General features: G+C 39.2%; 1 protein-coding gene across 1 annotated transcript in view; it reads right to left on the bottom strand.

The window, feature by feature from the left end:
- Positions 1–19,263, bottom strand: part of LOC129732206 (putative uncharacterized protein DDB_G0289263) — a 208,131-nt gene that overhangs the window by 11,577 nt on the left and 177,291 nt on the right. The window contains exons 3-4 of the mRNA XM_055692843.1: positions 1,150–1,256; positions 781–877 (exon numbers count right to left, since the gene is read on the bottom strand). Of these exons, the coding sequence (XP_055548818.1) occupies positions 781–877; positions 1,150–1,256 (204 nt within the window). The remainder of the gene's footprint in view (positions 1–780; positions 878–1,149; positions 1,257–19,263) is intronic.

Genomic DNA, 19,263 nt, shown 5'->3' with positions numbered 1-19,263 from the left:
GCAGGCAGCGAACAACAGATGAACCGAAACGGTGGAGCTTGACGGGCTCGCTAGGGTAGAGTGACCACAATTGTGCTCCAAATCATATATTTATTTTAAAAAAAATAAAAATTTCTATTTTAAAACTCATGGATTAGGGTGAAAAATTAAATTACAAAATGATATTTCAGGTAAAAAAATGATACCACAAGTTTTAACCACTAACATCAATGTGTCTTTACTAGACAGCTATCATCACGATGCAATACTTCAACCGATGATTGATTTGAAATTTGGGGTCGATGGATGGAAAAGTCGGTTCATTGGATGCTTGGGCCATGCACTGCATATAGGGTTGAATTTCAAGTGGAAATAATTTAAGTAAATGTAACTAAACCCAAGGATTTACTAACTGCTTTTCTGATTAGGATCTCTAAATCCACAGAAAGAACAACAACTAAAATTGCACAACTGTTGGTTGTTTGTCTAAATAAGAGTAGCATGATCAACGCAACTGGTCTCGAATAAGCTTACGCTGCGGGTGACGAAGAGTCAATAAAGAGCTTCTGATGATGCATTTCTATTGATCTCACTCTGTACACACAAGCCGTTCGGTTATCCACTAACAGAATAGAGCCCTGTTCAATGACAAAATCAACATGCACCGTTCCTGTGGTGGGAAGAATAAACATAAATCTCCTAATATTGTGTGAATCTATGATCAGTTTCTAGCTGTTTCGGTTTCATTCTGGGATACCAGCAACCATGCGTCATCATCAAAATTTCTGCCGAAAAACTTACCTTAAAAATGAACTGGCCCATGTCGGAAATTTTCTCCGATCCCGATCCGGAGGCTCGTTTAAAGCAGTTGAGATAGTCACGTGTCAAGATGAAATATCTGCAATTGTCGCAGTAATAAGAGTGAAAAAAAGAAACGACGTGGTTTAATTAGTTAGACCATTCCGTTTTCACGACAGTAAAAAAAGACAACCAATCGTAGACAGTTCATTCACTGAGCATAAAAGCCAACGAAACTGACATTCTTGAAGGATTCATCACGAAGCAATTGGAAGTCTGTTCAACGTTCAAATAAAAAAACAACCTGACGCGAAAGGGGTTGCAGAATGCTTCAAGAATCGTCCGTCCCCCCTCATCCCCGTCGATACTAACCTTTCCTTCCATCTGGAGAAAAGTCGGTCCCGCTGCTGCCACAGCAAGCCCCGTTTGATCGGTCCGGTCATCTGGGCTACCGGGATGCGTCCAATTAGCAGCGACTTCTGCGAAAGGAAAATCGAGACAAGATGAAGAGCGAGAATGAGAAAACGGACGAAATTAAATGAATGAGTTAATTTTAATAATAAGTTCCACCGCAGCCCGACCGACTTGAATGGAGAAATTATTTTTGAGCTTTTCGAGCTGAAGGCGGGTGCCTTCTTACGACGTTTTTCTCAATTAAGTATTAACGCTTTCATTACACTGGTGAGCTGATAATCTGATAAGTATCGCCGTGGTACGTGACTGCTAGTTGGGTCGCAGGTAAATTTCGGTTGAGAAGGATGTTTTCGATTCGGTAAAGGTGCTTGATTTTGAATCAAGCTTTCAAATATTGAAAAAAAAACTTTCAAAAGACACAGAGCGTCGGAATCATTAACCTTTGAAGATTGGTTTGCAATGCGACCCAAAAGATTGTTGTTCATAAGATTTACCGGTTTGATCACACTTTCTGTGGAAACTTATTCTACCTAAAATATGTGTACTAGACTGGGACACGGTTATATGGGAAAAAAGCGAAGGTGTTATTTTTTCGCTCCCGTGCACTTTTCGTGTTTCTTATGGGACCTATAACAACTGGAAAATTTCCTACAAATATCATGTATTGATATTTTTTAAGACCCAACTTGACATCTCTAGAGAATAAGTATTGAAAATGTGAATTTTCCCATATAAAATCGTATGGAAACTTTGAAAATCGGGCGTTTCCCCGATCGATCTGAAAAGTTACACAGTTGTTACGGGACCCATAAGAATATAGGTTAGTTCTCTAAACACTTATTACCTTGATGACGGTTGATTAAGCCACATTCAAAAATTTTACCAACTTGGCATGACAACAAAATTTTAATGCGTTGCTTTTATTGCTTCGACGCCATTTTCATAACTGATTAGCAAATGACTGAACTGGAGAGGAAATGTCAAAATCAAACATAAGGCATGATACTATACACACCCATTTTTAAAATGAGGGATGTTCAGTTTTTTTTGGATACACAACAAAAATAATATGATAAATTGAAGTTGACCAATACCTTTTGTGAATGATATGAAACTAGCTCCAGATGCTTACAAAACCTGATTTATTAATTTTCCGATGACTAAAACAGCAAAAGATGTCTCTCAAATCCACAATGTATTTCTACTATAAAATATGAAGGATTATGTGCAAAGCCATTTTGTATACGAATATATGTCTTTGAATAGGGTAATGGACCCTTTATTCAAGACAAGTAAGTTAAACTTGATATATTTCAATGTGTTACCTCGGCGATGTACTGTATTTACTGCATAGTGCTCAATTTACACTGTTTCACATTTTCGGGTTGCATCACACTGCCGTGAGCTGGCGTTTTGACGTAAGCGCCAAATTTTCAAATTTCATTTTTTTATGTATTACTATAGTATAAGTTGCCATCTTCAAGATGTTTGTTGCCGTTTTCAAAAATGTGGATACGACAGTGTATCATGCTTGTGGAGTGCATAATTTTAGTTATATCCTTGCTGCGTCACTTTTTATGCAAAACGTTGAAATGGTTTTGCTATTTTGCAGGAGAAGTGACGTTAGCGTTAGAACTCAATGCATTTACATAAATAAACGTTCCAAAGCAATGGGTTACGTTTTTCAACATATTTACTTAGACTCTATCAGATCAGATTGCGTGATAAAGCGCTTCTGTTAATTTGTGAACGATTTAGACAAAATCGCTCCTGGAACGATTTTGTGCATCTGGCGCTTACGTCAAAATCACAGCCCACGGCAGCACAGCCAAAATAACTAATCTAGTCCCTAAATACGTCCCCTTAAATCCTACTTTCGCCACTCAAAGACCCTATTTTCGCCAACATCTGAAATATCAGGGAAATGCAAATAACACTTGATCGCTAAGCTATTTAAAAAAATCAGTTGCTACCTTATTGTTATGAAACAGCTGTAAAATGAAACAAATTAACATATCTTCTTCTTCTAAACATATAAAAATGCAGTCCTGTCTGTCTGTCTGTCTGTCTGATCCATATAGACTTGAAAAGTACTGAACCGATCAACGTAAAAATATGTATGTAGGAGTTTTTGGGGCAGGGAAAGGTTCCTATTATTTTAAAAGATGCAGAGAGTCATTTTGAATCAAAAAGCTTTTGGTAGTTAACATTCTAAAGGCATCGGTTTTCGAGTTATTTTGAATTTAAGCTCGAAAAATTATCAATATTTAGGAAAATACACGTTTTCTTAATTTGTCCGTGGTTCTCCAGCAAAAACCATATGTTCATTGGAAGCTGTTCAAAGTTGAGTAGGTCGAAATTTATCTTGTAAATCATATTTTCTGCCAAGTGTACCGGCGTTAGTCAGATTTCCATAAAAAGTAACCTCTGAAACACGTTGTAGATTCTACCTACGACTAGAATATTGATCTGACTTTGTTTGTTTGATCCAGCTGAGTGTATAAACTCGTTACGACAGGTTATTTCTGATGGGAATCCTACTGGCGCCGGTACATTGGTGATAATGTTGGCAGAAAACAAGATTTTCTGCATTTAAATCGACATACTCAATTTTGAACAGCTATAGCTCTTCTTAGGAACATCCTAGCTCTTCAGTGTCTTCTGCAAAGTTGTTAGGCATCTAAAATACTATACTTTTACATAATGTAGTGCATTATTAGATCACTATTGTGCTCTCTAGAAAGGTAAATGTAAAAAAGCAGGGTTTTCCATATAAATTTTTATACAAATTTGAACTGCAATGCGCCAAACGGAGACAAAACCAATAGACTTCCGGTAACTTCAGAGTTGTTTGAGGCCCCAAAAGGAACCAAAAAACTTGGTTCTGGAAAATCGATCACACCTTTTTAATACAACTTTAACAGTTACAACTTTTTAATTCATTTTCTACAATTCAACTATACAACTTTTTAATTCATTTTCTACAATTCTATAACAATTACCTTCTGCATAAAATCTGGGGTACATTCGTTGTTTTGCTTTCGTCTCGATTAGACGCAAATTGTTCAGCTCTGCTTGATTCGCAAAATAACAATACACGAGTTATCCTACGGGTGTTTTTTTTTGTCGATTAGTTCTTGTGCTGTGCGATAACAATAGCCTAAGTATATCGGCAGAAACATCTTCTGCACACTGGTAGGGGCAGGCTACCCCGCCAGTGATCTGATACGCAGCTGATATATCAGCAAGAATAATTCTCCCGCACCGCTGTTACCCCGCTAGCAGCACGGACCACCATACGATCGAGCGAGTGGAAGTCAACTACAAGTGGCATCTACAAGGCCACTGTGTCACAACGCGAAGCTGGATCGTCATTGTTTGTTCTGCGGAGACACTCGATTGATCCTACTATCAGCCGTGAGGTCTTGACTTAGACGTTCGGTGAAGTTTTCACTTTAGAATTTTTATCATTATTAATATTATTACTATCAATATTATTATAATTATAATCATTATTATTATTATTGTTATTATTATTATTATTATCATTATTATTAGTATTATTTCTATTGTTATTATTATTAGTATTACTGTCTTTTTTTTTATTTGATCCATTGTAGTTTGAAATATTGTTTTTAAAATTTAATATCAACTGTTTGATCCCCCCCCCCACACATTCGAATATTTATCGTTTGTGTGCGGTAGAGCGTAACGCTCCCGCAAAATGGACGACATGCAGGTGCAACTTTTTCTGGATGTGGAAACAAATGGGGAAGAAATTGAAATTTCCCCCAGCAGTTCTCCCTTACCTTCCCCTGCACCACCCCCGCTACCTAGCCCCGTACCAAGGGTACCGGAAATACGGGTAAAAGCTTACCCAGATGCCGCTAGCGGTCCCTACGTTGTTTACTTCCGGCCCATAAAAAAACCTTTGAATATAATTCAAATAGGCAAAGACCTGGCAAAACAGTTTTCGGCCGTAACCGAGATTACGAAGGTGAGGCCGAACAAACTGCGAGTTGTCGTGAGTAGCTTGAAGCAAGCAAACGAAATTGCAACCTACGAGCTCTTTACAAGGGAGTACCACGTGTACATCCCTGCCAAGGACGTGGAGATCGACGGTGTGGTTACCGAAGGAAGCCTCTCGGTCGATGACATTTTGCGTCACGGGGTTGGCTGCTTCAAGAACCCCCTGATTCAAGATGTAAAGATACTGGATGTCAAGCAATTGCATTCAGTGTCCATCGCAGAAGGAAGAAGAAATTCCTCCCTTCGGATTCCTTCCGTGTAACATTCGCCGGATCCACACTGCCGAACTACATCTCTTTGGACAGGGTTCGTCTGCCTGTACGCCTGTTCGTACCGCGGGTCATGCATTGCCAAAACTGCAAGCAGTTAGGTCATACAGCCACCTACTGCTGCAACAAGGCACGCTGCAGCAAGTGCGGAGGCAATCATGCTGAGACCGCTTGCAGTGAGGATACTGAAAAGTGTCTTTACTGCGAGGGAACTCGGCATGACCTTTCGGCGTGTCCCGCGTACAAACAGCGCGAGGTAAAAATTAAGCGTTCCCTTAAGGAACGATCAAAGCGCTCTTTTGCAGAAATGCTTAAGAGGGCTGAGCCACCCTCGACAGGAAACATCTTTTCCTTTTTGCCAACCGATGAGGGTACATCTGACGATCCCGTCGAAGGGTGTTCTTATGCCATGCCAGAAGGATCTAGGAAGAGGAGAATGGTCAACTCTCCTAATCTTTCTCGCAAAGGTCGCAAGATAACCCCTAGCGGAATAACCAATAAGACAACACAAAAAGGAAGCGGTGAAGAAAAACCGAAGCAAGTACCCCCCGGTTTTAATTTCAAATCAAACCAGGAGTACCCACCGCTTCCTGGGGCACCAAAAACCCCTCGTGCACCCATTTCTCGATCAGAAGACATAAAAGAAACAGGGTTCATAAAATTCTCTGATATTGTGGACTGAATATTTAAAACATTCAACATACCAGATCCCCTTCAAAACATTCTTCTTGCCCTTCCCCCCACAGTGAAAACCTTTTTGAAGCAACTTACAGCAACTTGGCCCCTCATTTCAGCTATCGTATCTTTCGATGACTAATACGTCGAAAGGGGTTAGGAATTTTGTCACTGTGTTACAGTGGAACTGCAGAAGTATCATCCCCAAATGCGATTTATTTTCACATTTGATAAACACATACAATTGTGATGCGTTCGCGCTCTGTGAAACCTTTCTCAATTCAAATGACCAACTCAATTTCTACGATTCCAACATCATTCGTCGAGATCGAGACTCACACGGTGGAGGGGTACTTTTAGGGATCAAAAAGTGCTATTCTTTTTTCAGAATCGACCTCCCCTCGATCTCGAATATTGAAGTTGTTGCCATTCAAACGAATATGAATGGAAAAGACCTTTGCCTTGTTTCGTTATATATTCCCCCATCCGCGCGGATTGAACAGAAGCAACTCCTTGATATAGCAGAATTGCTTTCCGCACCTTTTTTGATTTTGGGAGATTTTAACTCTCACTGTTCGCTTTGGGGGTCGCTGTACGACGACAACCGATCTTCTTTAATCTGTAACTTGATCGACGACTTCAATATGACACTTTTGAATACTGGGGAAGCGACACGTGTACCTAATCCTCCAGCACGTGAAAGCGTGCTTGACCTATCCCTCTGCTCGACATCACTAGCGTTAGATTGCCAGTGGAAAGTAATCAACGATCCCCACGGTAGTGATCATCTTCCAATCGTTATATCAATTGCTAATGGTTCAACTCCCCCGAACCCAATCAATATTTCCTACGACCTTACACGTAATATTGGTTGGAAGCGTTATGAGTCTTTTATAGCGGAATCTATCGAGACTCACGAAGAACTCCCTCCGGAGGAAGAATACGCGTTCTTAGCTGGCTTGATAATCGACGCCGCGACTCAAGCTCAGACGAAACCGATACCCGGGGTAACGATTAGACAGCGCCCTCCCAACAAATGGTGGGACAAAGAGTGCTCTGAGCTGTACGCGCGAAGGTCCGCGGCGTATAAGGACTACCGGGAGTACGGCACTGTCAACCTACTTCGAAAGTACGAGGCACTGGGCAGGCAGATGAAGAGCTTAGTAAAGGCGAAAAAACGCGGGTACTGGCGGCGGTTCGTAAACGCGTTGACGAGGGAAACAGCGATGAGCACTCTTTGGGATACCGCCAGGCGCATGAGGAACCGTGACATTTCGAATGAGAGTGAGGAGTATTCAGATCGTTGGATACTCGATTTTGCCAAAAAGGTCTGTCCGGACTCTGTACCGGAGCAGAAAACCTTTCGCGACGCGTTTTAAGTAACTACGGAAGAGCCTCCATTTTCGATGTTGGAATTTTCAATGGCTCTCCTGTCGTGCAACAATAAGGCTCCAGGGTTAGATAGAATAAAATTCAACCTGTCGAAGAATCTACCCGACTCTGCAAAAAGACGCTTGTTGAATTTGTTCAACAAGTTTCTTGAGCTAAATATTGTTCCGCATGACTGGAGGGAGGTAAAAGTCATTGCTATTCGGAAACCCGGGAAACCTGCCTCTGATCACAATTCATATAGGCCGATTGCGATGCTCTCTTGCCTCCGGAAATTAATGGAGAAAATGATCCTCTTACGGTTAGACAAATGGGTCGAAACAAACGGTTTACTTTCAGATACTCAATTTGGCTTTCGCCGGGGCAAAGGAACGAACGATTGCCTAGCGTTGCTTTCTACTGAAATTCAACTCGCATTTGCTCGAAAAGAGCAAATGGCTTCTGCGTTCTTGGATATTAAGGGGGCTTTTGACTCTGTCTCTGAGTTTTAAGCGCGAAACTTCATTCGCAGGGACTTTCACCAAATTTGAATAATTTTTTGCTCAATTTGTTGTCAGAAAAGCATATGTATTTCTCACATGGCGATTCAACAACTTCCCCGATTAGTTACATGGGCCTTCCCCAGGGCTCATGTTTAAGTCCTCTCTTATATAATTTTTACGTTAATGACATCGATGAATGTCTTGCGAATTCATGCACGCTAAGGCAACTTGCAGACGATAGCGTTGTATCCATTACTGGTAGCGAGGCTAGCGATCTGCAAGGACCATTGCAAGATACCTTAGACAATTTGTCTGAATGGGCTCTTAAGCTGGGTATCGAATTCTCTCCGGAGAAAACTGAGTTGGTCGTTTTTTCTAGGAAGCATAACCCAGCTCAGCTGCAGCTCCTACTAACGGGTAAAACGATCACTCAGGTTTTAGTCGCTAAATATCTCGGGGTCTGGTTCGACTCTAAATGCAACTGGGCTTGCCATATTAGGTATCTGACACGAAAATGCCAACAGAGGATTAATTTTCTTCGTACGATTACCGGAACCTGGTGGGGTGCTCACCCAGGAGACCTTCTAAGGTTATACCAAACAACAATACTGTCAGTTCTTGAATACGGTTGTTTCTGCTTTCGCTCCGCTGCGAACACGCATATTTCGAAACTAGAAAGAATACAATATCGTTGTTTGCGTATTGCCTTGGGTTGCATGCAGTCGACCCATACGATGAGTCTTGAAGTGCTAGCGGGTATTCTTCCGTTGAAACATCGCTTTTGGAATCTCTCTTACCGGTTACTAATTCGATGTACGGTCATGAATACATTAGTAATTGAAAATTTCGAGAGGTTGGTCGACCTTCAACCCCAAACCAGATTTATGACTTTATATTTGACTACATGGCTCAAGATATTAACCCTTCTTCATACGTTCCCTTCAATGTCGCACCTTTAGATACTTCTAACAATGCTATATTCTTCGACACCACCATGAAAGAAGACATTATTGGTATCCCGGATCAATTGCGCCCACAAGAGATCCCTAAGATTTTTTTAAATAAGTTAAAACATGTGAGTTGTGATGAAATGTTTTATACTGACGGATCTAATCTAGATGAGTCCACTGGCTTCGGTGTTTTCCACGAAAATTTTACCGCCTCTCACAAACTCGATGCTCCTGCTTCCGTGTACGTCGCAGAATTTGCTGCTATTCAGTACTCTCTTGGGATCATCGAAACCCTGCTCATAGACCACTACTTCATCTTCACAGACAGTCTTAGTGCCATTGAGGCTCTGCGATCGATGAAGACTGTGAAGCACACCCCGTATTTCCTGGGGAAAATACGGCGGTTTTTAAGTGCTTTAACAGATAATAATTACCGGGTTACCTTAGCGTGGGTCCCTTCTCATTGCTCGATTCCGGGCAATGAAAAGGCTGACGCTTTAGCTAAGGTGGGTGCTATTGATGGCGATATCTATGTAAGACCAATTGCTTATGATGAATTTTATAGCATTTTGCGTCAGAGAACACTCAACAGTTGGCAATCATCATGGAACTCAGATGAACTGGGACGGTGGCTACATTCCATTTTTTCTAAGGTATCGACGAAAGCATGGTTCAAGGGGTTGGATGTAGGTCGGGACTTCATTCGCGTGATGTCCAGACTTATATCCAATCACTATACGTTAAACACGCATCTCTTTCGTATAGGGCTTGTAGACAGTAATCACTGCGTTTGTGGCGATGGCTACCATGACATCGAGCATGTTGTTTGGTCGTGTGCCGAATTCTGTGATGTTAGGTCCGAGCTTATAGATTCCCTCCGGGCCCGAGGAAAACAACCGAACGTACCCGTCAGAGACATTCTGGGAAGCGGTGATCTCCAGTACATGACACAGCTATACTGCTTTCTGAAAAACGCTGACTTTAAAATCTAAAATTTTCTTTGTCTATTTGTCAGATTAAAGATACAAATATACTATGCTGAAGACACGGAAACGAAGAGCCCGCATCTATGCTGACACTAATATTTTGAACCCACAACAAACAAGAATACAATTGCTCTAAAGTTGAAAAACAAAATTCCAAAATAGTTTTAAGTCAAAGTTGTATCTCCCCTCTTCTCACCTTAAATCCCCACTAGCTCGTAGTCGGCCGCGAGAATAAAGAAAAAGGCCTCCCTCTTTTCCCTGCTAACGTAGAATTAATACGAATTGTACTTGGCTCAGTAAAACAGAAAATGTATCGTGCCGTGTCAAATAAACTAATTTAAACTAACTATAAAATCTGGGGTATGAACAACTCTGTTTCTTACTTAGTAAAAATTTTTATTGTCATAATTTAAGCATACATACAATTCCGTTTCACCTGATTATGATTCTACTATTATGCTCTACGAACTAAAACGCAGTAGTGTGTAACATGTACCGCGAATAAATTTTGCATTATATACAACCTAAATTTTCCAAATAATAAAAAACATAAAATTTGTGTAGCAATAATTTCACTTTAATACAGGTGCTTATTACGGGAGTCACTTCACGGTGAAATCAGAGTGAAGTGAACAAAATCCTATTACGGGACTCACGTAAGTGAGAAAAACGTCGCGAAGTGACATCTGCCGTGGAATCTGGGTTATTATGAGTGTCATATCAGTGAAGTGAGAACGGAAAAAGCGACGTTTCGCGTGGAATAATTTCACGACCATTTTGAACGGTGGAATGATTCCACGAAGCTGCCATAAGTCCTAAAGTTGATTGATTTGTGATCTAATGGTAAATATTGGATTTATTCTTCAGTAACGAAGCGAATCAGAGTTTGATCCGTGCCTTGAAGCGGTCAATTTTTCATTTTTTGCCCGATGAAAAAAATGCAAACTAGTTCAGGAAATTTTCGATACCGAAAAAAACATTTTTTTGATGCCGAATGTCTTAGAAATGCAGAACACGTCAAGATCAGGTGTTATCTAAAAAAACGACTTTCTGGGACTTAGAGATTTTTGAGCTGGGAAACAATCTCATTTCACTTGTCCTATTCTCAATTTCACTTCACTGTCAATCTCACTCCACGGAGGTGATTTTTGATACCTCACTTGAGGTGGAATCGGGAATAGGTCTAAAAAAGTGAAGTGAGCGTGAGAGTGAAATATATTTCACCGTGAAGTGACTCCCGTTATAAGCACCACAGTCTTTGGTATGTCATAATCATTGTGGTTGGATGTGGCATTTTTATTTGTTATATTTTACGAGGTTGTGTTCAGCCTCGAACCCTCAATTTTCCTATCCTCTATCCTCAGAGTCATTTTAAGATGCTGCGGGTCATCGAACTTTATCTAGTACTGTTGAATGCCTTAAATCGTATGAGCCTGTAAATCGTATATGATGACACTTCTTGTCTTCAATGTTGACCCAAATCTATTTATAGACTCTGATGTCAATATGTAACTCAATATTGCCTCATATACGAAGGAATAATAACATGCGATCCGCATTGACCTTCTTTTCAACTGTTAGGCGATTCAAGCAATTGCAATCAACAAACATTAAAAAAATCTTCCAAGGCGTTGCCCATGCTTTTGTAGAACCCGACTGTATGTGTTTTTTTTTGATGATTTTTTTTTTAGTTGAAACTGCAGTGTTCATGTTCAATACCCAATTCTTTGAATCTTTCAGGAACTAGGTTTTAAAAACCAGAGTTGCTGAGAGGAAAATTTTAATTTGGATTAAATTTGGCATAAATATGGTATCTTTCTTTACCACTCTAGGATTTCATGTTTCAAAATAGACAATTTTAATTGTCACGAAAAAGTAAATTGTATTTCATTCATTATGCAATCCTCTTACAACTCTTATAGGAGTTGTCAAGGAACATCAATGTCAACGTCGATCAAACAAATTGGAAATCCTACAATTTTGCACTGCAATTAGACTTAGCACTGTAGGCAACTCTACTGCGATGAAACCTGATTTTTTCTGTACATTTATACGAGGAACAATATGCAGTCGTATATCACGGACTGTATGACCCATATAAGATGAAAAATAACTTGAACTGGTAATAACATGAACTTTATACAATTTCAATTAAAACTAGAAGTTTATACGATTTTGTATTGCCGTTTTTATACGATTGCTGGTTATCTAGGTAATACTTATACACTGGGGTCGCTTTTTACGCGGTTGGTTTTACCGCATTTAAAAGATTAGATTCGATATATTTATACTAAACTTAATTGATACCGCCTACAAATAATCTTCCGAATCGGGTGAAAATAATCCGCGCTCTTGTAAAAATATGCTGTTTGAAAAAACGCATAAAAACAACCCGCGTAAAAAGCGACTCCAGTGTACAAGCAAAATGCTAGAGGCAGCAAAAGGAAATACACCGTATTTCCACTCCAAGGGCAATTTTCATCACTTTCGTTCACCATCTTGTGTTATTGTAATTATAAATTATTATAAAACAATATCGCACGCTTAGCCCTGAAGCTAATAGCGGTCTCGATCAACTGGATTAGTTGAGAGAATTCGTTATCGATATTGTTTTTGACAAATTTTGCATGTGTAGGATAAGTACAACGATACACCGTGCCCCAGTGCTGAGTCGAGAAAATTTCCAGCTCGAAAAGATCCTCGACTCGATCGGGAATCGAACCCGATATCACAACCCTGTGAAAGAGTTAGCCGACCGGCATCGCTAACCACAGAGCCACGGGGACCACATAAATTATTATAACAACAACAAGCCGTGTTCGTGGCCAAGGTTTTAAATGGCGAAGTCGACTCCCCGAGAATCCTCTCTTTGCTTAACTTTCGTGCACCGCAACGGTCACTTCGATCTGCTGGTTTACTTCAACCCAATGTACAGTGCCTCCACAGTTATGGGTCAGAACAATTTTTATTAGCAGTGGTATTTTTTTGTAACTCACTTGTAACCTCATTCATACGATTAAAATGATTTAAAGTAGAAAATGTCACTAAAAACTATAATTCTGCTCGGTGCAATAAGTGAAGTGACCCATAATTGTAGTAATGTAACATTTGCGGTACACAATTGTGGGTCAGTCCATATTTTGGCTAATTTTATTACTTCTACATGATTATGCGACAAGACTGAATAAAATAACTTATTATCAAGCTTTTATAACAATAAAATAATTTGCGTTATGCATTTTGATAATCTTATAGTCTAAATGATTTTGAATGCCAAAAGTGACCCATAATTGTGTCTTTGGCTATGAAAGTGATATTTTTCTTCCCAACAGGTTTACACGCAACAACTGCAGTGAAACTAATTGTTGATCGAAAGTACACATCAGAACACAGAGATAGATAGTAAAAAAATCGTAGTTGATAATTTTTCCGCTTTTAGATCCATTTTTGACCATTCAGACAACACGTTGACTGACCCATAATTGTAGAGGGACTGTGCATCGCACTTTGTTCGGATATAATGAACCTGTCACTGCATGTGTTCGAGCTTTCGCTCCAGTAGAGGAGATCTTCAAGTTCAAGTTTTATTCGATGAAACTTGTTGTTTGTCATCTGGCCTAGAATGCTTAGCAGAAGTGTCCGAACCCTCAAGACCTATAAATATATTTCGAACATGGTCATTATTTCTAAAGTCAGGATAGCATGAAAATTATTGGAAATCACGAATAAGTAACTTGGAAATATGTTAAAGAGGACTTAATTTCGCTTTCTGTCTTCATACCTGTATACAGTTAGAGCAGAAAAAATACATTTTGTTCGTGCAACGTACAAAAAATACCCTAAGTATAACCCACGAATAGCTAGCACTGGATTGACTGATTTTACTATCTATCAAGTTCACATCAATGTTCATTAAAATTCAATCCGTTAGCTCAAAAATTTAACCAATCTCCGTTATAAACTTTTTTCATCATTAAACTTTCCCGCTTCACCTTCGATGATGGATTTGTGCATACCCAAACCCTAACTGCGGCAAACACCGGCAGTGAAAAATAATCCGAAATTTATGGCAGAAGGGCCTCACCCTGGGGAAGATAAACGTTCTACAGGTCTCGGCTTGACTTACTCTCCTCGGGCGGACAGTTTACGTTTTCACTCGCAGCAAAACAAGCGACCAACTTTTCATTCATAAGAACATTCTCAGCACTATTTGGCGCACACCTCGTAACAGGGACCAGATCCTTTCAGCTTTTATCTTTCGGTTGGTGCGGACTCATTCAGGCGGGCAAACAGCAGCGAGCACCCTCGAAATCAGTGTCCTCAATTATACACAACTTTGGTCGAGATTTCCGTCGGCGCCTTAACGGTGTTGGATAGTCAAGTGAGAACGTGCTAATATTTTACAACCCCGAGAAGTCGACGTGGGTCGCAAAGACCCACCGACCGACCGACAGCGGGATGGGTGCAAGAATCAGCTGATGGAACATTTTAAACCGAGGTTATGCTCTTGTTTTCTATTGTTCGCTGCGGTATTTAGCTCGCAACTGTGGAAAGGAAGGATATTTCCGGAGCTTTTACTATTTCTGTACATGCTGGTGCACTCCCGCCCCGTCGTACACTAGGAAGAATGCAACGGAAAACCTTCGGCGGTGTACTTTACATAAAATATTGTTCACATAAATTCAACTACACTGCCGACGCCGGTACCGGAAGATGGGCGGCAAAGTCTTGGATCTTGATTTGTACTTTGCTTCGCCTCTTGTAGGCGGCTCGCTCGGAGCGTGACTGGGATTTGCAAAAACAAATGCCCATCGCCCATCGTCGGGTGCCACTGGGTCGGCGAGGGGTTCATGTTCTCTAAAGTTGACAGCTTATTGCATAATAATTTCTGAATTGAACAAGAGTAATAGCTTAAGAAAATGTATCAGTCAGATGTCAATGTCAGTATTCAGATATTTTTTTCCAATCAATACACTATATCCTTTATGTGCTGCATTGAAAAACTAGATGGTGATTTGTTTAAAACTTTGTTTTTGTGAAGTCCGGCTCTCGAAGACAATGATTTAAGTCTTGTGGTGTTGACACAGATTATGTTTTGCTAACCTCACCAGTATTTGATCATAACCAACAGCACTGGGAATCATTGGAACCTCTTTTCCTGAGGACAGTTTCAGCTTTGTTGGAAATGTTATGATGCTTCGGGTCATAAATTTGCAGGGATTTGTTATGATTTATTGAACTGAGAAAGATCAACGACGGGCTACGAACTACACATGTTCGACTGAACCGAATGTTGAAAGTTTCAAGTTTGAAAACTACCAAACAGTTCCATTGATGAAACAAAGAGCAGCAATATCGTGTTGTGTACTGGCTTCTAATAGCTGTCGGGAATGATTTCTCGTTCACATATATTAAATTTAATGAGTTGAACGCCATACACAAAAAAACATAATAGCTTAGCATTTTTCTTCTCACTTTTTGTCAATCCACAAATAACTGGCTGTGGCACAAAGAACTGGCTGTGTGAAAGCTTCAAACGGGCGATACACCAAACGACGACGAAAGCATTCACGTATGAAGGAGAAGCTTTGGTTCCACCAAGTCGACCGGAGCCGCCAAGCATCGACTCCCTCGGGCTTATTGGCAAACAACATCTCTTCTGGAAACATTTTATTGCACATGCAATCGGAAGAATTATTAGCTTTCCGTTCCGTACGGCGCGCGGAGCCATCCAGGCCTCCTTCTTCAGCATCTTGAGGGGGCATTGGAGGAAAATTTATTTCGCTCTCTTATCCATTATTATCTGCGAAGAAAGGAACGGGTGTTCGCAGGACTTTGGATGAAAGAAGACCGGACTGAAGTCGGATACTGATAGCGAACGAGATGTTCAATAATTTTCGGTACGTTACATTTTCACGGATGAGAGACGACGAACGACAACGACGATGATAACGTCGGTAATCGATTTCCCCGTAATCGTCGTTGCTTTTAGGACGCGCAGAAGATAAAAATCGTACGGATATTATCTGCACAGATATAATTATAAGTTTTTCTTCCCAATTACCAATGTTTGCCCGGGTATCAGATTAGGGATAATACCCGAAGAACATAATTATGATTATAATCAGATTGCAATCAGGCTCACGATACAGGCTATATATATAATCGTAAAAAAAAACTCCAAACGGTAAAACAACCGATAAAATGATACAGGGATTATCGGTCGTATTATGATGATTGTATGCCGAAGGTAAACAGTGTATTACGGACTCAGTAACAACGGCACTGAACTGTGATGTTTGTGGAAAGTTGTGCTGCATAGCGTATCAGTTACAAGGCATTCAATCAGTTTGTTTAATTTTCAATACTGTCGGTTGTTGTCAGACTATTAAAACAGGTCAGCTCAAAAAGTTTAGTTTTTGACCTCGGAACGAACTTAGTATTTAAGGCTAGTTGTAATTTCTATCTAGTTACTTCCGAAGTTTTTTTTATTTTACACAGTTGCAGTTAAAACTCTTTAAATAATTGATTCAGTTTAGAACAAGTAAGAGAAGGATAACAATGAACAATGACAATGATTGCGATATTAGGGTAACGAACCCATAAAACACCCACTTTATTCAAGACTATCCAGTAGAATGTCCCAAAGAAATCGATGTTGAAAAAGTCAAGGTGCTCAGGCCTAAATTGTAAGATAATTTTATTAATAGCATTTTTGTAAAACATTTCGACTTGCTTACAAAATTGTTTTCAGGTTGCCCGAACGTGATTTATGAAAAAATGACTTTTTTAAGCTACAAAACCACTCTTTTGCACTTTGTTCAATTCTGTTCGATTCCTAAATTTTTATATATATTTTTTGTGGGGTTGTTTTTGAGTATTTTGCATGGTTTAGTTCAGCATCACATTCAAGTAATTGACTCACAAAGCCCATTAGGCATCATGAAAAAGTTATTTTTATTCATTTTTTATTAATTTTTAGATAAAACCCTTCAAAACACACTTCAAAAAAATTTTTTGATCAAGAACTGAAATATTTTCTGCAAAGCGGGATTTATGACGAAAATTTACATGAAAAAAGATCCTTGATATCTTATCAGGGGGCTGAGATATTGACATTTTTATATGTGACGGAAAACTAGGCATTTTTACAAATATGTCAAATAACTACTAGAAATAGAACTAGAAATAAATAAACTGTTTTATTTTCGGAAATAAAAATAACAATGTTCAGAATGCAAATGCATTTTTGCATGGCTGATAACTTAGTAGAAGGTTTAAAAATTCGGAAAAATCTGGGGAAAAACTTAGAACGAAAATTGTGATTTCTAGTATCTTTTCATATAAAACTTTATGTAGCTCGTGATATGTAAGAGATAGAAACATAATGTCTTCGGCAAAGTTTTTTGGTTTGAGATAAACTGAAATTTTGTCGAAGACACCTTGCGTCTATCTTAACGTGATTAAAAAATAAATTTTCTATCTCACTCATTAGTGGATTAATCACCCATCATTCTACATTAAAAAATGCATTTTTGAATATCATGAAACTTTTCCGAACACACTTTATGGCTATGATCAACATTTGTATAACTATTTAGGTAGGGGAAGTGCTCCATTATTCATCTCATTAAGCCGCTATTCACGAAGAATGCACGGATTGAACACTCAATTTTCACGAAATCATAGAACAAATAAACTAAATATGCTTACGTGCTCTTATGGAATCGTTCAGCATTGTGTATTCAGTAAAATTAGCTAGATTTATCCTGAATTTTGTAAAACAAACCATTTTTCACAACGCTTCCATATCCATTAGGGTGGGGAATCGTTATATGGAAAAGACGAAAATTGATAGCAGAAAGCCAGAACCAAGTTTTTTTTGTTCTATTTGGGGCCCCAAACAATCCTGAATTAATTGGAAGTCGATTAGTTTTGCCTCCGCTTGGCGCATTGCATTTCAAATTTATATGGAGATTTGTATGGAAAAACCAACTTTTATGCATTTTCCATTCTAAAGAGCTCAGAATGGCTCAAACCATAGGTTTCATAACTTCAAATGGTAGGTTTTTTGATGCCTAACAACTTGGTCGAAGACACTAAAGAGCTAGGGGGTCAAAAAAAAAGGCTAGAGCTGTTCAAAGTTGAGTATGTCAAAATTTATGTTGCAAATCATTTTTTCTGCCAACACTGCCAGTGTACCGGCGTCAGTCAGATTTCCATCAGAAGTAACCTTTGAAACACGTTGTAGATTCTTTCTACGCTTAGAATATTGACCTAAATTTGTTTGCTTGATCCAGCTGATTGTATAAACTCGTTACGACAGGTTATTTCTGTTGGAAATCCTACTGGCGCCGGTACATTGGTAATGTTGGCAGAAAACAAGATTTTCTGCATTTAAATCGACATACTCAAATTTGAACAGCTATGGCTCTTCTTAGGGACATTCTAGTTCCTCAGTTACCTCTGCAAAGTTGTTAGGCATCTAAAATACTATACTTTAACATAATGTAGTACATTGTTAGAGCATTATTGAGCTCTCTAGGAAGGTGAATGCAAAAAAGTAGGTTTTCCCATATAAATTTTCATACAAATTTGAAATGCAATGCGCCAAGCGGAGACAAAACCAATCGACTTCAGGTAAGTTTGGGGCTGTTTGGGACCCCAAAAGGAACCAAAAAAACTTGGTTCTGGAAAATCGATTACTTTTCCCCACCCTAATATCCATCTTAAAACTTGAATCACTGCTCAATTATTCATCTCACGACGCCCCCATATTTATCACACTGTTAATTATGAATGAATCACATTATCATGAATGAACACAGCCGCAGCCCGTCGTTGTAGGTTACCTAGATATCCGCTGTAGTTGTTTACGTGAAAAATTGGTAACCTGGGTAACCACTGCAGTGCTATCGATTTATTTCAATTATGTCGGAATAATTCAACATATCAGTATGATTTTTCATCTCATATATTCCTGCTAATTCAAGCTTGTTTTAGGAAATCTGAGGTGAACATTTCAAAGATTAAAGTATTCTTAGTGTAGTGAGTGATTTTGTTTAGTGATTAAAATGAAAAGTGGTCCGCTAGTGATGAAAAATACTTGTTGGCTGCTGAACGAGTCCCGTTGTAGTTTTTTCTAAAAATTATGTTTTTTTTTATGGGAAAAATTCACTTATTACGATGTTTAATTAGCTCTGTTAGTCAAATAACTGCATGCGACAATGGACCAGCCATGTAAAATATTGGAAATTAATTCTACAAAAATAAAAAAATATAAGAAAAAATG

The sequence above is a fragment of the Wyeomyia smithii genome, chromosome 3 (assembly GCF_029784165.1).
Source record: "Wyeomyia smithii strain HCP4-BCI-WySm-NY-G18 chromosome 3, ASM2978416v1, whole genome shotgun sequence".
NCBI lineage: Eukaryota > Metazoa > Arthropoda > Insecta > Diptera > Culicidae > Wyeomyia > Wyeomyia smithii.
This window is presented reverse-complemented; position numbering and strand designations above follow the sequence as displayed.